The sequence below is a fragment of the Passer montanus genome, unplaced genomic scaffold, assembly GCF_014805655.1.
Source record: "Passer montanus isolate IOZ18808 unplaced genomic scaffold, ASM1480565v1 scaffold9, whole genome shotgun sequence".
In the NCBI taxonomy this organism is placed as follows: Eukaryota; Metazoa; Chordata; class Aves; order Passeriformes; family Passeridae; genus Passer; species Passer montanus.
In genome coordinates, this window is record NW_024374367.1 from 15,018,381 (window position 1) to 15,041,040 (window position 22,660).

At 42.0% G+C, this 22,660-nt stretch overlaps 1 protein-coding gene across 3 annotated transcripts in view; it reads left to right on the forward strand.

Annotated features, from left to right (window-relative positions):
- The window catches only part of CNTN6 (contactin 6), a 125,212-nt gene extending 103,368 nt beyond the window's left edge, over nucleotides 1–21,844 (forward strand). For all 3 annotated transcript variants that reach the window (XM_039695527.1, XM_039695528.1, XM_039695529.1), the window contains 12 exons: nucleotides 3,360–3,487; nucleotides 5,533–5,708; nucleotides 6,054–6,171; nucleotides 6,951–7,109; nucleotides 7,202–7,351; nucleotides 11,848–11,918; nucleotides 14,049–14,283; nucleotides 14,796–14,911; nucleotides 16,090–16,276; nucleotides 19,640–19,752; nucleotides 20,471–20,639; nucleotides 21,325–21,844. In XM_039695527.1, the coding sequence (XP_039551461.1) occupies nucleotides 3,360–3,487; nucleotides 5,533–5,708; nucleotides 6,054–6,171; nucleotides 6,951–7,109; nucleotides 7,202–7,351; nucleotides 11,848–11,918; nucleotides 14,049–14,283; nucleotides 14,796–14,911; nucleotides 16,090–16,276; nucleotides 19,640–19,752; nucleotides 20,471–20,639; nucleotides 21,325–21,458 (1,756 nt within the window). In that variant the 3' untranslated portion in view covers nucleotides 21,459–21,844. The remainder of the gene's footprint in view (nucleotides 1–3,359; nucleotides 3,488–5,532; nucleotides 5,709–6,053; nucleotides 6,172–6,950; nucleotides 7,110–7,201; nucleotides 7,352–11,847; nucleotides 11,919–14,048; nucleotides 14,284–14,795; nucleotides 14,912–16,089; nucleotides 16,277–19,639; nucleotides 19,753–20,470; nucleotides 20,640–21,324) is intronic.
- Nucleotides 21,845–22,660: the final 816 nt, after the last annotated feature.

Below are 22,660 nucleotides of genomic sequence, written 5' to 3' on the forward strand. Positions count from 1 at the left end.
CAGAACAGCATTTCTTCAGATCAAACGTGACACTGTCAGCTCCTGAGTGGGTACAAACCCCTCTTAGTGGCTAAATGAGAGAGATGGGAATTATCAAGGTCTCAATTCATCATGAAGAATACAGGGATGAAAAATCTGAGGCATGACCAAACTTCAGTGGAAAAGCTGCAACCAGAATCCACAGGGGCTAAGACAGAGCTTCCAAAGCTTCTCCCCTTTGCTATTCTGTATTTTACTGACTGTTTTTTCCTGTGTATTTACCTACATTGAAGCTTTTGGGGCTGGAGATTGTCGTTTTCAATTCTTTTGCTTTATGCCACTTCTGCATTTTAATTTTCACCGAAGAGCTTTTAGGTGCGACTGCAGTAAAAGTAACAGGTCATCAATATTTGATGGAGAGAAAGACACTGAGGTGGCTTGTTATGAATTATTATTCAGATGCCCAATTTATGAACATTTGCTGATTCACACTGGAATCTCTTTGGATGCTGTTTGATGAACACCATATGTTACCCAGCCACTCAATTGCATCCCCTGTTTTATCACCAGCAGTTCTTCTGCTGGTTGGTGCAAGCTGATGGGAAGAAAAGCATCATTAATGCAAAAAATATTGCAGAGGCAGAAGGGGAATACTTGGAAATGTTTCTTCATGTTCAAAGCTGCCTTTGGAACAGTCGTAGGTGTGTGAGGAGAGGACCCAGGGCTCCTGTGTGCATGCACAGCTGTGACACCAGCTCAGTCCATGGGATCACAGAATCATGGAATATCCTCAGTGGGAAGGGACCCACAAGAATCAGAAAAATTGCCCCAGGTGCCAAGATCCAGCTCCTGACCTGAACAGACACCCCAAATCCCACCCTATCCATCCCTGGGAGGGTTTTGCAGACTCCCCTGGAACTCTGGCAGCCTCTGTGCCCATTCCCTTGGGAGCCTGGGCAGTGCCAGCACCCTCTGGGGGAAGAACCTTCCCCTAAAATCCAACCTAACCCTCCCCTGGCACAACTTCATTCACCCTTCCTTATCCAAACAACACCACTCAGCTGACACATCTCTGTGTTGAGGAGGGAACTTTGCTTCCTCCCATTTTGCTCTGTTCCTGTTCAATATGATGGATTATTAAACCTGAACTTATTTCCTCTCTGTACCACAAGTGGCAAACCCAGAGCTGCTGCAGCACCTGGTGATTATTGCCAAGGAAACAAAGATTTTTCACTCAAGCCTAAATCCCTTCCCCTCCCAGCTGCACACCCCAGTGACAGCAGCACCACGGGGACATCTCTGCTTGTCCTGGTCCTAAATCCACCCTGCCCTGCTCAGGAGCAGATCTTTGTGCAGGGAAAGCTCAGATGAGGGTGGGACGTGTGGAATTAGGGGGATATAAACCAGAAGATCACCAGAAATCCAAGTTTAGTGCTTCTCCTTCCCAGCTGAGCTGCTGGGAGGGTGTAACAGGAGCAGGACAAGGTCTGATGTGTGTTCCACTTGCAGTTACAAATGTATAAATGCCAGAATGGGAAACAGAAACACACTGTGATGGGGGTTTTTTTTTTGGTGTGTTTAATGGTTCTGATGCTGCTGCCAGCTCCAACTTCTGCTCTTGTGATTGTTCATTTCCTTTAATAATTCAGTACATCACCCAATCTTATGTTGTTAGTAATAAATATTAAATACCCAAGCTGTGATGCATGAATTAGATATTTTCTATTTTATGAAAGGAGCCTTGTATTAGAGTTAAATGTCAATTAAATGAGGGATATAAAAAATGATGCAGTGCTGCTGTGAGTGAATGGAGCCTGGCTTCCTGTGGAGTTGTGGCTTACACTGAATTTTTTTGAGTAAGGAAATGTGGCATTTGGGTGCAGATCCTCTGATGCCTGTTGAGGGCTGAGCTTAGTGGTAAGAGGAGGTGCACACAGGGACCCTGACCCCATTTTTATGAAACTTCCAGGACTTTCATGTCTTAAATTTCTTCTAAGCTCACAAAAAAAATTGTTCAAGTTCCACATTTACCAGGTGGATGTTGAAGAAGTGGGGGAAAACCCCCAAAATATTACAGAATAATATTTTCTGTGCTAAAGTTCATTGCTAATTCAGCTATGATTTGAAAATCCTCTGCTTTTAGATATGTGTTCTGTAGAAAATCCCCAAAATCCTGAAGTCCTGCCCTTGTATGTGACAGCAGGCAGGCACACTGACAGCTTATCCCAGGAATCCTTGTCCTGACTTACATCCCAAAGCATCTCAATAACATGAAAAAATAAAATATGAACAAGCTTAAAAATTAATTTTGTCCATAAAACCCAGGAGTGGTCCTGAAATTACCATTAAATGCAATTTCCCCAATTCTCTGCAAACTGATACAAATATCTCAGTGACTCCAAGGTGCTTTGAGGGCCCTGTGGGACAGTGATCTAGATATGTGTTCTGTAGAAAATCCCCCAAATCCTGAAGTCCTGCCCTTGTATGTGGCAGCAGAAGGGTGCCAGGCACAGTGACAGCTTATTCCAGGAATCCGTGTCCTGACTTACATCCCAAAGCATCTCAATAACATGAAAAAATAAAATATGAACAAGCTTAAAAATTAATTTTGTCCATAAAACCCAGGAGTGGTCCTGAAATTACCATTAAATGCAATTTCCCCAATTCTCTGCAAACTGATACAAATATCTCAGTGACTCCAAGGTGCTTTGAGGGCCCTGTGGGACAGTGATGGATTTGATTTGGCTCCTTGGCTTGTGAGGTGGCATTTGAGCATCTCAGCCAGTCTGATAATATCTTTTAATAATCCTGACAGAACTCCACGGGCAGCTGGGCTCACACACAACCTTAGCTTGGCTTAGGAGCACTGGGATCTGTAAAAAAAATTCCAAAAAACAACAAAACCATGGTAAAATAGAACACAAGTTAGTAGCAAGTTGAGTCTTTTGACTTTTTCTTGAGATTCCAGATTTTGCTGTAAAAAGTTACCTGGAAAATGAATGACCAACCCCAGTTTGCCAGTAAAATATTTCTAATATAGAAATTAAAAAGCAGAAGAGGTGAAAATTGGTTAACACAGATTCAGCTTGCTGTAGAAGAGAAAAATCATAATGGAAACGTTTAAATATTAAAAGTAGCACTGCTTCTGTTACTATTCTTCTGCCAGAGGTCTTTTTTATTTCTATTTTTCTATTGTTGCCCAGGAAAGTTGTGGATTTCCCTTCTCTGGAAGTGTCCAAGGCCAGGCTGGACAGAGCTTGGGACAACCTGGGATGGTGCAAGGTGTCCCTGTCCATGGCAGGGGTGGGATGAGCCTTAAGATCCATCCAACCCAGGCCACTCTGGGATTCTGTGATTCCATTTTGTTTGTTTTTCCCCAGGGTGGTGTTCCTGGAGGATGGCAGCCTCAGGATCTCCAACATCTCCAAGGTGGATGCTGGGGTTTACACCTGTGTAGCCACAAACCAGTTTGGAACTGCCAGGAACTCAGGGAACCTGATTGTGAAAGGTATTTCAGTATTTCCTTCTTTTGTGGACTGAGATGAGCTTTAAAAACCCTTCCGCCCCAAGATTCTCTGATTTTGTGACTATTTTATTTTAATATGCTCCTTTTCAGCAGAATCAGAATGGTTGCTGCAGCCTGCAGTGTGACCTCCTCCTTAACTTTGCATCTGGCCAAAATCTTTTTAATATTCACCTTCTGACAGAGCAATTAGCACTGATACAGCTCAAAGTGTGACCTGAGATGGGGCTGCAGCACAGCCAGCAAAAAAAACACCAAGAACTTCAGGGTTTCTGCAGCTCTGACTGCATCAAGGTTCTCCCCCTTTCACATGTTCCATACGTTGTGGCAATGTGGGAAAATCCCATTAAAACATGAAAAAAACCTCCTATTTTGTTTGGCATTTATGAAGTTTATTAAAACACCAAGTAACAACATGGTATAAAAATGATCTTGTTTGCAGGGAACATTTGTTTTTGTTTCCCCTCTGGAGAAGTTTGGGCTGTTCAATTATAGGCCTCATTGCTTCAGCATTATTTTCAACTGAAATGTCAGAACTTGGGAAAGCATAGCTAATGTGCAAATTAAGTTTATTGCTGCTCATTGAGTTGTTTATTCTTTGTGGGAGAAGTCTTTATTACACCTCCAGCACTCACATCTCCCCTCTTTTCTCCTCTGGAATGGGATTTGCCATATAATGCATGTTTGCTGTTGCTAAGCAAGATAGATGGATAAGGCAGAACCAAGAGCTTTTAAGAAGCTTTTAAAAGTATTTGAGATGGAAGTTTTGAAGACAAGCCCATAAAAGAAGTAAAAAATATCACCCAAGTGAACATTCTGCATTAGTGGGGATGAGGAGGATACAACAAGAGGTGCAAGAGGATGGGAATACCATAATAAATTCATTTATTTTTGTTATCACTACTAAAAAACACACCTCATGCCCAAAGCTAGTGTAATTCCCAAAAGGACAGTTTTCAAGATTTATTTGGTGGAGGTAAACAGCTTCAGGCCAATAATAAAGGAGATTTCTTGTGATAACAGCAGTGCCCAAGGCCAGGTTGGACAGGGCTTGGAGCAGCCTGGGGCAGTGGGAGGTGTCCTTGCCATGGCAGGGGTGGCACTGGATGGGACTTAAGGTCCTTTCCAACCCAAACCTTTCCAGAACTCTGTGATTTAGGAATCACCTAAATTCTGGAGTTAAGCTGTGATGAGCATTGAACTAACCCAGCTCGTGCACATTTCCTTCTCCTCCTCTCACATTATTTTCAGATCATATTAATATTGTTGAAGTGATTCTGCTCTCATTTTCTACATGTGTCTAAATTCTCACCACTTTATAACACTTGCATGCACAAAAGCTTTATTCAAGGGAATTGCTTACAACAAAGTGGTTGTTATCTCTAATCTGTCTGCCAGTCATATCAACAAAAGTGAAACCATATAAACCCATTTGTTTCCCCTTCAGCGAGCTGATACTTCCCTTCCTAAGAGCTGCCAAGTTTGGGTCTCGATGTAATGGGTTAAAAATGATCAAATACATAATTTTCCTGCCTGGGAACATCTTTGAAGCTTTAACTTGAGTAGTGCTGTGGAGTAAAGTACCACTGGCATTAATACAGATTAAGGATGTTGTCTAAAGTAAGTGGAGATGAGAAGCAATTTTGCTTTTGCTGCAGTTTTTGGCCAGGAGAATTCTTCAAGTTTGGAGAACCATGAGCACATTTTTAAGAGAAGTCTGTACATTTTGACTGAAATAATAATTATTGATTATGGGCTTTATGAAGTAGTATAATTTAGGGTGTTCCTAATATAAATATAAACTAATTTAGGGTGTTCCTCTCACATCTGCTCACTCTCAGGCACGCAATGTGGTCGTGGTACTGCCATAGGAGTGTTCTAAAATCATCTCTATATTAGAGACAATTCCCTTTATCACAGAACATTTGGGTCAATTTGAAATCACTTCCCGAATGGTACAAACCTCTTTCAATAACTTCTATTTTTATAAGCACTTTAATTAAAAATACGTAATTTTTTTGTCTCCTCAGAAAGGACTGTGATCACTATCCCCCCCTCTGACACAGATGCAACAGTTGGAGAGAGCATTGTCCTGCCATGCCAGGTGTCCCACGACCCCTCCCTGGACGTGGGGTTCTCGTGGTCGTTCAATGGCCAGAGGATTGATCTAAGCAGAGGAATCCATCACTTTGAAAGGATTGGAAGAGTGAGTTTCCCAAACTCCTTAATGAAACTCTTTGCCACAGTCTTTACACGACACGAATGTTTATCATAATTCCTCCCTCGCTGTTTATATGCCTGGCAAATCACTGCTTCTTTACAAGGGCTGCAAACATTTATTTTTCTTCCCTAAATTTCATAAAGGCGCTTGAGTTATTTGTGAAGCCATAATAAAAATGTCCCCATGAAAGAAACTGATGATAGCTATGAATATTTTAATTTAAAAGCTGAATTTTGTATTAATATTGAGCAATTTATAAAAATGCCCAGTATGGAAAGCATGTTGTGAGTGATTAGTTTACTTTTTTATTTTTTTTTGGTATCTCTCCAGGAATCTGCTGGGGATTTGATGATAAGAAATATTCAGCTGCATCATTCTGGGAAATATGTGTGCATGGTGCAAACTTCTTTAGACAGTCAGTCTGCAACAGCAGATATAATTGTGAGAGGTATGTCTGTAAGGGAGACACAAATATTTTCTAGAGGAATTAGGAAATCTTAACATCAGCTGTTGTTTAGATGATTCCTAGGACGTCAATTCCACATTTCAATAGTGAAATGTTCTCTTTCTTTTAATCTTGGCCCCAAAATTGTGGCCAGCGTGATCCTGCTGTTCAGCCAATCCAGGGGAACCTCTGCAGTTCCGCCCTGGTGTCTTTGGCAAAAATTTTGGGCCACACAGATTGGAGGGAAATCCTCTAATTTCAGCAGTGTTGTTATTTCCTTCAGGCATCTCTGGGTCACTGTGCAGGCTGGGAAAATCAAAATACCTCATTCCTTTCCCCTATTTGGAGATAATATGAAATATTATTTTCTAACTGAGCTTATTATCGCCAGCAGTGAGGAAAAGCTGTCATGGGAGCAGGTCTGTAAACCCTAGGAGAAATATTCCTTCTGAACCTCAGTTTTGATTGAATTCAGTAGGAATTCTCAGACTGTTCAATGGTTCAACAGAAGACAACACTGGGTGCCTTTCTTTGTCAGACACAAAAAAGAAATCATTCCTTTGTTTGTAGTTTTCATGTTAGCGACATCAAGACATTAATTTTCTTGACTCATAAAAATGTAATCCAGGCATGGAGCTATCATTTAGGGATTGTGCAGCTTTTATGACACTGCAGCTTCATGAATAATTCCTCTGACTTGAGAAAATAAGAGTTGCCCAACCCATTCCAGCAGTGAATCTTCTCTTCCCAATACCTTCCTCTTAAAATGCTGATCGTGTCAGGCCCTCCAGGTCCACCAGAAGATGTTAAAGTTGAACATGTTTCTAGCACAACTGCTGGGTTATCCTGGAAGCCTGGAGCAGAAAACAACAGCCCAGTGCAGATCTACAGTGTCCAGACCAGGACTCCCTTCTCGGTGGGATGGCAGGCAGTGGCCACAGGTGAGCAATTCGCGACTTGACTTGGAACTTTTATTTAGCATGTACCATTAATTGCTTCAAAAACTCATTGTTGGTGTCATGTTTGCCTTCAGCTCCCGAGGTCATTAATGGCAGGACTCACAAGGCCACCGTGGTGGATTTAAGCCCCTGGGTTGAGTACGAGTTCCGCGTGGTCGCCAGCAACAGCGTTGGGATCGGGGAGCCCAGCAGGCCGTCGGCTCTCCTGAAAACCAAAGCAGCAGGTAAGGGCCTGCTTTCTGCCAGGCTTTTCCAGCTCTCAACTGTGGGAATTTCACTGCAGCAGAGCCAGTCATTCCTACAGGGTTATTTACCCAATTCCATGGGCAGGGATACAACGTGTTCCACAAGAACCTGTTACTGGAGAGACTTGGAGCAGCCTGGGAGCGATGCCTTAGGTTTAGCTTTTCTATTTTTCACATTCTGTGCTGCTTTAGTGTCTGGGTCTGAGCTTCACATTAAGGGATGGTGAGCTCTCTGCACAGAGCAGGGAGAAAAAATAATTCCTTCTCCAGCTGAGGACCAAGGACAAAATATCCAGATTTCAACAGCAACAAACAACGTGGGCTGAAGAGAGAAAAACAAGCAGGATGGGACTGCATAACCAAAAGCTGTAATTGGACAATGAACTCCAATATGCAAATGGAGCAGAGCTGATCAAAGTGAGCCTGGTTGTGACTGGTTGTCCATTTTGTGACCATTTGGGTTCATTTTGGGTGCAGCCCTGGCTGGGCTCTGGTGCTGCTCAAGGTGGATCCATGGAGGAGATCCTTGGAAGGAATCCCTGCTTTATTCTGGAACTCTGCCCAGCCTCTGTTCTAGGGCAGCCTGCACAAGGCATCAGGACAGTGGAAGGTGGTAGGACTGGATGGGCTTTAAGGTCCCTTCCAACCCAGACCATCCTGGCATTCCGTGATAAATGCTGGAGTTAGCCTATGTTCCTCCCTTTGATGTGTCCTAACCAACCTTTAGCTCAAGCAATTGGGCAGAACAATTTTTTGTTCTCCCAGTTAAATCCAAGTTTTTACCCAGCTCAGGGACTTGCACATGAAATTACAACTCCACTCTCTGAGTGTCCCTTGGCTGCAGAGATGTTTGATACCATGATGTTTGAGGATCAGGAGGAGCAGGATAATTTTAACTCTGGATATTCGAGGAAATAAATGACAGCATCCAAAGCCCGGTGAAACCCACAGCTTCTACTGACTCCAGAGTGGAATCCTTTCTGTCTGTCTGTCTGACCTTTACTCATTTATCTTCTGAGACTTGGCACCTCAGGGGAAGCTGCCTCATTCTTGGGTGACCAACACTGTCAGTTCTTTGACCTGCTCAGTTTTGTACAATTTATTTGCAGCCCAAACCTTTGGGTTGTTTTATGTTCCTCCCAGCCCCCTTTTTGTCATCTGTCTCCCACCTATAAAATCAGTGTGTTATGGGATGGAAAGCAGTAAAATGGAAGCAGGTTTTACAATCCACTTTCTCTTCTCTGTTTATCTCATTTGCCAAGCTCCAAAGTTTGGCAAGCTGCATTTCAGGACAGAACTCAAAATGCAGCATTGTACATTATACAGAAGAAACCATATTTCTTTTAGAATGTGGAATCCATTTTTTTCTGGGAATAGAATCCCAGAATGGTTTGGATTGGTAGGGATCTTAAATACTATCTAGTTCCAACCCCAACACCTTCCAGAGGAAGTCAGATTTTTAAAATTTCCCAGCAGAGTATCTCAAATGAATATTCTCCATAATATGATTGATCACAAAGACCAAATTAATTTTGAGAAGGTTTTTGTTGCTGTTCCCACCGTGGGGCTGTGTAAAGTGGGATATTCAAAACTAGACAGGCAGTGAAAGCTTTCATCTTTTAAAGCTTTTATTTATTTATTTATTTATTTATTAGAAGGATTCACAAGACTGGGGCAACGAGGAGAAAGAAACAATAAAATTATTGTTATTTATCATGGCAATAACAGAAGGAAGATTATTTCTGTACAGTGTAGCTCTGTCTGAAGTTTAACAAAAGAGACAGAAAGTCTCACTTCAGGTTTTAGCTGCTTAACTCCTTCACTGCTGTAAATCCCTGTCTCCAAATGCTGTCATGCAGTGGGACAATATCAGCTTCCTTAATTTTTTAATCAGAATAGGAACCTGAAATCAGCAAGGCAGTGTGGACAGTAAATACATGGCCAGGAAAGGGTGAATTTGAGCTCTGCTGTTGTAATAACTTTTTTGCCAGCTAAAATCTGAGCATTAGTAGATTTGTGAATGCAAATGAGCCACTGTTCATTTCATTAAAATGGAGCTGAGAATTAATTGAGCCTCTGTTGGTGCACTCAGCTGTAAATTTTCATCTGTTTCTCAACTCTGACCCAGTTGAGGCTCTGCTGAGCCGCAGCACAAAATTCTCCCCATGCAAATGCAGCAAGTACCAAACACATTTAACACATGAGCTAATTGAGCATCACTTGGTTCATGAAAGAGTGAAACACCAGGCTTGAAAGTTTGTTTTGCTTTTTCCATGCAGTTCTTGTCAGTCTGAGATTGTTTGCCTCTGGTGTGCCCAGAGACATTGATTGTGAGTGACAAAAATGAACAGCTCTGTGAAACCCTCCAGAAGAACTCAGGCTGTTTGCTCTTAGATCACTCTTAAGGCTGCACAGCAAAATTATTCTGAAATTCCTCCCATTTCTAGAGGATGAAATCAGATATTTATTTATACATAGACTAGAATCCGGAAATTATATATAAAACATATATTTAATTACATATAAATTATATTATGGGCTGGCATCAGTTTCTGTGAACTTTAAGCACTGTTGCTTTTATTGCCACCTTGGAGCTGGGTTAATGCATTTGTCAATGGGAAGGACAAGTAGATATGGCAAAACTTGCCCAAAATCTCTGAAAAAAAAGGCTTCTGAGATGTAAACATCCCTCCTATTTCTCACCCTGCATATCAGCTTTTCAGAAAGTGAGAACTGAATGAAGACAATGACAAAACAATCCTGAAATTTCTGAAGACAGGGTTTGGAGATGGCACCACCAAATGTCCTGTAGGGGGTTCCTGTGTCTGCCCCTTCCAGGGATGTCCTCTTCTCCTACACTTCTCCAGCAGCTGAAAAAGAACATGACATCATGGAACCATAGAATGGTTTGGGTTGGAAGGGAATTTAAAGAAGAAATAAAAAGCAAGAGGCAGGAAATGCTGATATTGTCTTTGCCTCTCCAACACGAGCCCCTTCAGCCTCAACAAAGCTCCCTGATCTCACTCCTCCACCTCTGGTGCCCCACACCTGTGGAATGCTGGAGAAATCCAACTCTCATCAACCAACTCTTGGACATTTACAGTCTTGGGAGAAGGAGAAAAGCAACTTGTGAGTTTTGAATTTGTTAAGAAAAACATACAACCAATTAAAAAATTAATATATTGCTCCAACAACATGTTTACTGAACAAATGCATAATTAGTAAATCAGTAGTGTTGCAGCTACAGTCTGAATGGAACATCATTTTGCCAATTAGTTGATGAGGCATAATAATGTCAGATACTTGATGCTCCCAGTTCTTTAATTAATTTTTTGAACCAGGGTACTCATGTATCAAATTCATCTATGGCTTCAGCCTTAGAAAACGTGTAAACATCATCTCAGTTCATTTTAAATGGGCTGCTGTACAATGTAATCCCTGTTCCACTGTTGACAGGAATGGCTGCAGGTAAGGTAGGAAATGCTCTGCTCACCCCCTTGGAAAGGCCTCCAGTATCACTGAGTCCAAACTTTGGCTGACCACAGCTTTGTCCAGAGCTGGTCACAGCACTCGAGGTGTGGCCTCTGCAGTGCCCAGTGCAGAGGGACAATCACTGCCCTGGCTGCTGATCCAGGCCAGGTGACCTTGGCCTTCCTCCTCACCTGGGCACACCCGGCCTCATCTTCAGCTGCTGTCACCAGCACACCCAGATCCTTTTGTGCTGGGCCACTTTCCAGCCACTCTTCCCTCATCCTGGAGTGCTCCATGGGGCTGTTGTGACCCAGGAGCAGGACCCTGCACTTCACCTTTGTAGGAATGTAGGAGAGTGTCCCCTAATGACAGAGTGGCAAAGCTAGCCTTTGTCCCCCAAAAAAGGAAAGAAGCCCAGAAGTTTCTCCCAATGATCAGGTGAAAAGCCACCTTATAGGGCCCCAGAGACTTCCCTAAAACCTTGGGGTCACCTAATTGGATAGAAGCCAAAAAGTCCCACCTGGGCCATAAGGTAGAAAAAGAGGAGGACAAAAGAACTAAACTGCTTTTGTGAAGGTGTTTCTACCAGGGGCAAACCACTGTACCTGGCTCGGATTTTCTGTTTGTTATTTTGCCTTTTATTAAAACTTTTTGTTTCTAACACTGCAGCAGAAGCCATCCTGCTCATTATTTGCCTCCAAAGGTAATAGCTAAGCTATCCTTGGGTGTATTAGGTTCCCTTTTGAAGGCTCATAAAACCCTGGCCTGACAAAATAGAACCTAATACACCTTGGTGGTGTATTAGGTTCTATTTCACACTGCTGGCCCCAGCCCATGGATCCAGCCTGCCCAGATCCCTCTGCAGAGCCCTCCAGCAGCTCCAAACTGGTGCCAGCTCTGGACTTCCTGAGGTCCAGATCAGCCATAAAGACATTAAAGAGGGCTGGCCTCAGGACTGAGCCTTGGGGGACCAGCTGCAAACACCAACTCCTTTTCTTCTCCAGTTCCTGTGGTGGCACCCACGAACATCGGCGGAGGAGGAGGGAGCCGCTCCGAGCTGGTCATCACATGGGAGGTAATTCTGAGCTCAGCCAACTCCAACGGGGATAAATCTGTGGGTGAAACCACAGCCCTGCTGAAATCCAAAGGCTTTTGGTCACCGGCTTTGGTCGAGCCTGGATTTCACCCTGGATGTGGAGAGCAAACAGCCTGTAAGATATACAGCAAGTTTTCTGTGTTATAGGGAACAATTTGTAAAAATAAACAGTTTAAGAGGCGTGTTGTAAAGATGTTTAGAAGTCTGCATAACCCTCTTATCTCCATTGTACAGGAGGTGCTTAACACACTAATCTGCTTGGCCATTTTCTGCATTTACATTTTTCCTACTTTTGTTTACATGTTTTCCATTCTGGAACACTGTGCTGACAAGACATATCCTATTATGCGTTAAAGGAGATGAGCCCTTTAATTCTGCAGCACTCCAGTGAGAGCAGAGAATACACATTTCCAGAGCAGTTAATGCCAGACAAGTTGCAAAGGGTGAGTGCAGGTCATTTCAGAGAGTAGAAAGTGAGTGCTGTGGGAAGGATCCTCCTTTTCCAGCCTCCCAGCAGCTTCCCACAGGCACTGGGATGAAGGCAGGCAGCCTCTGGCAAAGCCTGGGAAGTGATGGGGTAGCTGCTTGGTCAAAAAGTGAAAAATCAGATCAAAAGAAATTTAAAAAAATCCCCACTAGATAAATAACTCTGCTGATGTTTTCCCCTCCCTGTGCTGCAAACAGAGTGAAATTCCACGTTCCTTGAACTAAGTTTTCCTCCATCTGCACCTTTCACTCTTTTGTTTAATTTTCTCCTCTTTGGGAGCAGAAGAACATGAAAATCGAAAACAACCTGAGAGATCTCAATCAAATTGTCCTGTTGGACTCCATAGTGTGTCCCGAAAAACAATCAGAAGAAATCCTAATTATGGCCAGCAAACAACACTGAACACGACTCTGCAGCTTTCTGTGATGAACTCACTAAATGTCTTGATTAAATCTGAGGTCACAGAAGCTTCAAAAACAAATTAAATGCTCTAGAAAGTAGCTTGAACTCCTATAAATCCTCAGTGAGGCATCATCCCTCACATTTAACTCTCTCAGGGCTGGAAAAGAGATGGAAAGGGGAATATTGGGTGTTTGTACAACACTAAAGGAAAAGCATGTGTTATAAATGCCAGGGCAGGCTTATTATCATTATTTTTATTATTTGAATTAGAAGGAATTAATGATAAAAATAGCATAAGTTCCTTGAAGTCTTCTGAGGTTCTTCCAGATTTTCCCCTATCATCTCAACTGTTTGTGCTCCCAAGAGTTTGCAGGAGAAGAGGTTGGAGCCAGGACTCAGGTCCTGACCCTTTTTCTGTCTTTTTTGTACCATTTTCCATGCCTGCTTTTCCATGCCCCTTCCTTTGATGCAAGCCTGTGAAATAAATGCAGCTTTACTGAGAAACACTTCTTTCCTCCATTTAATCCTGATTTTATTTCATAAATGTCCTCTTGCTTTGAGAATATGGAAGTATTTTTATCCCATGAAAAACCAAACTTCATGCTGGACACGATGTTGCTGTAATTGCCTTTTCAGTTTGAGCCTTTCATACGTATCTTGACATGAGATTTTATTAATAGAAACATTAATTTTGCCATGTTGACTTGCAGGAACATTTCTGTTCTGAGAAGTTAAATAAGAATATGTTCATGCACTTGAGGCTTTTTCCTTGCTGAAAAAAATACATCAGTACTGTACTCAGAGGCAGGCAATTATACAACTGACACACATTTCTTTGTATACATTTGTTCCTTCCCAACTCTTTTTTTCCTTTAAAATAATTTATTTAAAATTAGCATTCCTATGCCCCTTTGGGAAAGAAAAAAATCTACAATCTACAACTTGTACTGAGTGAAATGCTTTTAATTTTGCAACCTTCATGCCTGAAAGAGACAACTCTAATGGAGCTGATCAGATCTTTTGTTTCTAAATTGATTGCCCCGATAGATTTATTATTTTGATTTTTATTTCAATATTACATTGACGGATGGGGCAAACATTATTATCTTCTCCAAGGCACAGCCAGCTAAATCAATATCGCTAAAATACAATCAGGGAATGAAGATTCAATTAAAACTGTGGATACATGCAAACCTTCATTGACTGCCTTGTCACCACAGCCAGTGTCAGAAGAGCTCCAGAACGGGGAAGGTTTTGGCTACGTCGTCATGTTCCGTCCCCTTGGCTCAACAACCTGGACCAAAGCTGTGGTGGCCTCGGTGGAATCCAGCAAATACGTTTATAGGAATGACAGCATCACACCCCTCTCTCCTTTCGAGGTCAAAGTTGGTGTCTACAACAACGAGGGAGAAGGGACCCTGAGCTCCATTTCCATCATCTACTCAGGAGAGGATGGTAACACGAGTTACTCCTAGTGGTAATGGGTGTGTAGCAGCAATAGGTGACAGATGTGACCAGGCAGATCTCACAGGGTTTTTAAGGACCCTGCTCAAACCTGCTCGTTGGATGTTTATAACTGACATGAGGCAGGAGATGGGAATCTGAAATAAAAATAGCAAGGGGCATATTTTCAGAATGATTTTCAGTAGAGGGCCTGTTTCAACTTATTTGTCCCCAAGGTGCTCCTGCTGAGTGTGTTGGGAAAACTGGGAGACACTCAAAGGTGTTGCTCTCAGAGGGTTTGGTTCTTCAGACCACTCAGTGTGGCTGATCTCTGAAAATCTGCTCCAGCAGATGGGGAATGGACGATTCTGAGAACAGGTTTTGCTGACATCTCACCATAAGTGGAGAACAAAACTCGTGGTTCCACCAGAGGCTCTTCCTGCTGCTCCCCCCCAGTGTCTCCTCCCCTTGCACTGTCCCTGTGGTCACACCATGTCCCAGCAGCTGTGTTTTCCCTGTCCCAGAGCCACAGATGGCCCCGGCGGGCACCTCGGCGCTGAGCGTGTCGGCGGCGGCGGTGGAGGTGTCCTGGCTGCCCATCCCCTGGAACCGGCACACGGGCAGGGTGCTGGGCTACGAGGTGAGGGGCTGGGCCACGGGGTGAGAGGCTGGGCCACGGGGTGGTTCTGACACCTTGAAATTGTCCCTTTCCTGTCCAGAATCCTTTTGGCCTTCTGGTTCCTCCTGCAATTAACAAACTGCTGCTTCCAAGTCAGCAGAGCGTGGAGCTCTTCCGCTGGCTCTCATTAGCAGCAGCCCACCTGAGATAATCAGGAGGATTTACAGCCCAGAACTGCTGCTCTGTCCCAGACTTCCCGTGCTCAGATTTGGGGACAGGCACACGTGGCACTGCTGACAGAGCAGGGCAGGATAAATTTACCCCAGCACTACCAGAGCTTGTGCTGTGGTGCACTGAAAGGCTTTTAACTTCTCCCTCCTCTTAACAAAATCATTTAGGCTGGAAAAGACCTTTAAGACCATCAGCTCCAACCATTAGCTCAAACATTTGAAGAGGGCAGTGGAGGAGTCCCCATCCCTGCAGGGATTTAAAAGCCATGTGGGTGTGGCATTGGGGACGTGGTTTAGTGTTGGCCTTAGCATTACTGAGTTAATGGTTGGACTTAAAGATATTTTCCACCCTAAATATTCTGTAATTTTAGGATTAAGTGATGTCAGATATCATTCCTGGTCATTTTGCTTGCATAGTGAAGCTTTTTTTTTTTTAATTTGTAGATAAGAGGAAAACAAGTCAAAACCACTTTAAATTCTGTGCTATCATTGCAATGTATAAATGAAGGTAATAAGAGTCACGTACAGTCCACAAACCTTCTAACTCACTGAAAAAAAAAGCAGATCTAAACAGGTGTCACTGACTCAAAACTAGAGCCAGGATAGAAAATAATTAAAAACCTGTTAGATGATTGAGATAAATGCTCTTTTGTATCTCTTAAGGTTTTCTTTCATTGTATTCAACCATAAAACCAACAAAGCTTTTATCGTTCCTTACTTTATCAAAGGTTTCCTTCTGGACATCTGTAAATTTAAGGATTTCATTTAGTTCCTTAATTGGGATTCAGTCTCTGAAATGTTATTACTTCTCTATAAATATTCATGCTAGGGTTTACATCCTGCTAGATTGGAGTACAAAAAAAAATCCTGTATTCCTCGAAATCTTCCTTGTCAGCATGTCTGCTTCCCAGCCAAGCCTCTAATTGCTGGAACACAATGAATTGCCTGTTCTTTGTTCTCGCTTTTTAGGTTTTATACTGGATAGATGATCCCAAGGAAAGCACAGCTGGGAAGGTCAGAGTCAGTGGGAATGTGACAGCCAAAAACATCACGGGCCTGAGAGCTAACACGGTGTATTTCACGACAGTCCGAGCCTACAACACTGCTGGGACAGGGCCCTCCAGCACCCCGGTGAACGTCACCACCAAAAAATCCCGTGAGTATTGGATTTGGTACAAGGATCCCAAATTGGATTTGGTACAAGGGTCCCAAATTTGGTACAAGGGTCCCCAAATTCCCAGGGACAGGCACATTCCAACTCCCCGTGACCCATCGCTGCCAAATGCTTCAACAGCAAGGAAAACTAAAGCCCAGATTTCTTCATAAGTCAGACAACAAAATCTGTGACTGAGAAACGTCCTCTGGTCCTAAATCAGTGCCCACGAGGATGGATTTCTGTTTGCCTTGGAAGAGCAGCCCCCTTGCTTTCAGGGATTCCAGAGATCAGAGCCAATAAAGGAGGGATGCCCCACAGGTCAGACAAGAGATTTTGGGGTGAAGCTGTGTTGGTTTGGGGGCTCTAAAGGAAGCTGTTGAAGGCACCAAATACAGAGGGGTTTTGAGACCTCTGAACTTTGCACTGCAGAGCCAGCATAATGGATACATTGATATAAATGCAAGTTTTGGGTTGTTTTTTTTTTTTAAATTAGTACTAAAAGTAAAGCCCTCTGCTGTTTTGTTTTCCTTGGAATCTATTTTCCCAGTAAATTATTGATCGGCCCTTTAGCATAAAAGGGAAATATTTCTCCTGAGTTTCACCAATTTTCTTCTTTTCTATATGCTGTTCCATGCCATTACTCCAAGTCAAGATAGGAACAACTTGTAGAATGAGTTAATTGATTTTTTAATTGCCACAAAACCAATATTTATTGTAAATAAAAAGAATCAAAAATAAAGCCAGAGAAGGGCTCAAACAGGACCCATCCCTGGAATTGTCTAAGACCAGGTTGGATGAGGCTTGGAGAAACCTGGGATTGTGGAAGGTGTCTGTGACCACAGCAGGGGATTGAATGAAATGAAATTTAAGTGCTATTCCAACCAAACCATTCTGTGATTCCATTACTTTCATCACAGTCCATTTTTCAACAGAAAATAGATTCATCTCTGGGAATTCTTCCCTCTATTCCTATGTGCATCTGAATGAAAGACAAGTTAAAGACATGGCAGTCAAATGACAAAACATAGAAGGAATAAATTTGCTTTTGTTTTACATCTACTTTATCTTCTGTCAAATTCAGGATTGTGCTAATGGTTAATTTAAAAATTAAAGTCAAAATAACCTTTTTAATATTTAAATATATAGATTAAATTTTCAAGCTCTGTCTGTGGAAGATGCAAGCACTTGCAATAAGAGAAGAGACAATATGTCAAGAGAGTATAAACAATGTGCATCTGGAGCAGGAGATGGAGCTCCAAAGTAATAGCTCTGTCTTCCTGCTCAGCATCCAGCATTCCTGCAGCCTTCTGCTCATCCCATTATTGCAGGGACTCAGCAGAGCTGAAATGATCCTTCTGCCAAAGAGGTGCAATTCTGATTGAAGTGTTCTTCTCCGGGATCGATGTAAGGTCTAAGGTGACATCCTGGTTTCAGTTAAAAGTACTTAGGGAGGTGGAATTGAGGTCCTCAAACTGTGGACATGGCTCCATAAAGAGCTGTACTCTTCTGTTTTTTTAATTACATGGCATGAATTGCAGAAATTCCTCTTCCTCCTCCTCTTCCTCTTTCCTCTTTCCCCTTCCCCTTCCTTTTCCTCCCCATTTCTTTTTCTATTCAACTTCCATTTCCTCTTCCCCTTCCTTTTCCTTTTCCTCTCCCTTTTATTTTTTCATCTTCCTCTTCTTTTTCCCTTACAAATAGATACATATACCAGATACCATACATGATATGAAATATATCAATATTACATATAGACACTGGAAATACTTGCATGGATAAACCTCAGCACAGTACAGCAACAAAGCCAAGTGTTACCTAAACCATGACAATAACATCAGCACCTCAATAAACTTAAGAAGATATGTGGGATTTCTATTATTCTTGACAGCATTGATGACCAAGAAATTAATTGAGGAAATAATCTGCCAGTCTTAGACCTGGAACTGCTTGGTTTTGCTAGCAGATATTCCTGTGGATTTGGGAAAATGCTCTTACCTCTTATTCTGGTTTCTGGCTGGAAAAATCCCAGATAACTTTGTTGTGCAAATCCTCCTGTGGTGCTTTTTCAGCCCCAAGATCATGAATTAAGATAGCTTTAAGTTTCTGTGTCAAAAAGCTTTGGTCAAGGCTGTAATTCACCCATTTTTGAGTGATTTCAAACCTCTTCAGAGTGCACAGCCAATGAAGTATTTGACATCCTTTGCCTCTTGTGACTATTTTGTTATCCAATTCAATATATAAAATGTTTCCTGAAAGCAAAAAAGAGCTTTCAAGCCATATTTAAATAAATTTGCAGTTTGATGTATGTGAGAGTAGATAAATGTCTTCCTAAAGAAATGAATCTTTCCCAACACTGACAGTGTGGCTGATGGAAGGACACCCTTGGATACTCACCTGGGAGCTCCACCAACACCTCATTCCCTACCAGAGGGATGGATTAATGTTCTCCAAAGCCACGAGGCAGATGGATATGAAACAGCAGCACCCATCCATTTGTTTTATCTCTGTGGGAAATGAAAGAAATTATCACCAAATCAACTGTTCCTTCCAAGTGACATCCATCAGTCACCAACACGTAGCGGGGAAGAGAAGGATCCCAGAGTTAAACAATTTAGAAACAGGGCTGGAATGTGTTTCTCCAAATCTCTCCTCATTTTTACCTCTGTTTCAATCCTCCTTTCCTGTGCCACCACCCAGCAGGGCCTGGGAGGATGTGCCATGGAACAGGAGAGAACGTGTTGGCCTAAATCTAAGCTCAGTTCAAAGGCTCAGCTCCACCCTCACATGTTCACACGGGATTCGGCTCCAGTCACTTGTAGGCAAATTTTCAAAGTCCTCGCACTTAGGCATAAAAAGCCTTTGAAAAAGCTGCTCTCAGCCTATTGTGCTGAGAATTTCTAAAATCCTACAATGTTTCATGGTGGATCACATGGAGACTTTCATGTGCAGCTCTTTGTAACCTGTCCTGGCTGATGGAAATCTTGGCTTCTGTAGTTTGCTCTCGGTTTTAGATTTTTCTGAGATCCAGACAGCAAAACATCCTCTAGGACATGGAAATACAGAGAGGAACAACATTTTCCTTCCACAAAATCTCTCAAATATAACTTGAACTGTCAGACACTGTCAGGCTGTGCCTAATTTTGCAAATGAAGTCTCACAGTAAGAGGTTCTGTGCTATGAATAGATCTTTATTCTGACTAATACCAGAGCAATGATGGACAGGAAAATGTTTTTTTTGCTCTTTTAGGTTGGAATCACCCAAGCATTTGCTACTCCCATTTCAGCAACTCATTCAGCTATATGATGAAAATTAATACTCAGTTTATCTTGTTTTTATCATAATCCTTTTTATTTTTTCTAAAGCACCAAGTCAACCTCCAGCGAACATCGCCTGGAAGCTGACAAATTCCAAAATCTGCCTGAACTGGGAGCATGTGAAAACAATGGAGAATGAGTCTGAGGTGTTGGGCTACAAAGTAAGTGATTTCTTTATCACGTTAATCAGGTATTTTGGTTACAATACAGTGCAGAGATTTGGTGGAAAGTGAGTGCTCATTACCTGGAACACTGATTTTTCTGGGTTTATTGGGATGGTTGGCTGATGTTTACACAAATATTCATTCAGAGGAGAAATTCTTTACCCCAACAGATGGATTTTCTGTCCCCAGTCCTGTATTTCTCTTGTCCCCTTGTAACCTTGCTTACCCAAAGTTTCTTGCTTTCATGTCTCCAGGGAAGGAGTTTCACAAATATATAAGAAATAGAGAGCAGTCTTTGAAGCATTAAAGGCAGTCATAAACCACATTTAAACATTCTCACTCTCTGGCAGCTCATAAATGCACCTTTAAAAAAGAGACTGAAAGATACTCATACAAAGATCTATATATGAGCCAAAAAGCACTCCCATAAATCTACTTTAAAAGGAAACACAAACTTATTTTAAAGTTTGATTGCAGTGCAGAATTCTTTGATTATCCTTGAGTTCTAGGAAACCACCTGCTGTGGTACCCACCCCAAAATCCTGCAGAATTTATTCCCCTGTTTAAATTGCTTTTAACATCCTGCAGCATGCTGAGAGTGCTTGGAAAACTTTGGGACACAACAGAAGAATCTCTCAGTCCCCTCCAAAAAAAACCCCATTAAAACTTAAAATGAAACGAAATAACTCTTGTTTTCCAATCTCTTTCTGCTTAGATTCTGTACAGACAGAACAGGCAGAGCAAAACCCATATCCTGGAGACAAACAACACTTCAGCTGAACTTCTGGTCCCGTTTGAAGAAGATTATCTCATCGAGATAAGAACCGTCAGCGATGGTGGCGATGGCAGCAGCAGTGAGGAAATTAGGATTCCAAAAATATCGAGTAAGTGAGAGAATTTTTTTCCCCTCGGAATGCTGTTGCATAAGAAGAAATCTGTGCCTCTAAGCACAACAGACTCCCAGATTGTCCCTTGCCATAGGTGTCCTCCCTCCTGGTGCTTTTTGGTGCTGGCTCCCATAAATTTGTCTCTGATATTCTGACATTCATTAGAGCAGAAAGTGTTTTGCTCCACACCTTATTTTTAGTGCAGGTCTCCACTGCCCTGGCATGCAGAGCTCAGGGAAGGACACAGCAATAAGATTTCTTGGGAAAGTCAGAATTCTCACAAATAATGTGGCCCTAAATCTGCCCTGGAGCTGCTGCTGGGACAGAGATCTCAGCCCTGTCCCATGGCTGTGCTGGGGTGGGCCAGGGTGCAGCCTCTGCTCTCATAAATAACTTATTCTCCATGGAAAATTGAGCATTTTTATATTGATATATCATAGTCTGTTTTGCAACAAAATAGTCAAAACCCTCTTGAAGAAGATACTGACAGGAAAGGTGAGAGGTTGGTCCAAAATCCTGCACCACAAAATGGCCACTACAGCTTAATAAACAAATACACAGAAATAACATTTGTGGGTAATGTTTCATCTTGAAAAGAGAACAGAAATTGCTGTGAAGCTAAAATGTAAAGAAAAACTAATTTTTGACACAGATTTACTTCTGTCTGTTTATACTTTTACAGGTTTAAGCTCTGGAGCAATGAAATTTTCCCAAAGGATAAACCATACATTGGCATCTGGGATCCTCCTCTTGAGTTCTGTTCTTCTAAACCCTTTTCCTTGCTGGTTCCAGCAATGCTCTGCCATGGACTTCTAAAAATAAAAAGTGTAGATTTTATCTTAATTCCTCACCATAACCAACATTCCTGAGAAAAATCAACACTGGGGAGGGGGAGGGAGGTAGAAGTGGTCTGTCATGAAGAAAATATTAGGCATCAATATTCCATGAATTTTTAAAAATAGGCTTGGAAATGAAGGGGTAAATCAACATGCATTAATTAAACAGAGTGATGCCAGACCTAATTTGGGATTGACACGTGGGTGGTCTCAAATTTTCTCCAAGTAGTTGTTATTGGAACAGCATTTTAATGGAATGTCAACCTGTGCAAGCTGATGCCACGGAGGGGAGCAGGGATTTAAAACTCTTGTGATGTGGATATTATTTATCTCATGTTCTTCGATGTATCCTGTTAAAAAACCCACTTTCAATTAAATAAAAGCTATTTGTTTACTTTTTGCACTTGTCTGAATTAGAGGAGGTGTCATAAAACACGCTATTTGAAGTGCCCTATGCTATTTTCTGCAGAAAAGGGGAACTTATAATAAAGCTTATAAATAAAAGGAGTCTCCTACAGAACAGCCCAAAGCCCCGTAAATTCCACAGAAAAACTTTCAGTGGCATCAGCAGGCCTTGAACCAGAGCTGAAATAGCAGCACCTCTTATACCAATATTCTCAAATCCATTTTAAAGAACTTTTCCATGCAAAGACTGTTCTGATCAACAGACCTTCCAGAGATACTGAATATTTTCTGAGGGAAAACTGAAATCTAGCTGTCACTAAGCAGGATCAGTTGGTCTCTCCTGATTTTTTTATTCTTTGCTGTAGCTTGAAAGTGTAGATTCATCTTTGAGTTGGGCATGAAGGTAAATGAGAAGAACATTGATTTTCATCATCTTGAAATATAAATAAAAGCAGCTAATTAAGCCCTTCAATCTCCTGAGTCTCCAGAATGACAAATTAAACACCAGAGCTTGGCTTTCAAGTCAGGAGATGCAGCTCAACACTTGAAGCCATGCTCCTGCCAGCTTGAGCTACATCTGATAAAAGGTGGTTTTTTGCCTGATGCCATTACTGGGAAATCTTTTCTTCCTTCTCATTTTGCTCTGAAGTTTATTTTCTTTTCCCCACTGTCAGATCCATGCTGTGTCATCTTTGTAAACATTTATAACTACAAGATAACCAAATACCCCAAATATTTTTATAAAGAGGACTGTTGGAATGGAAGTGAGGATATGTC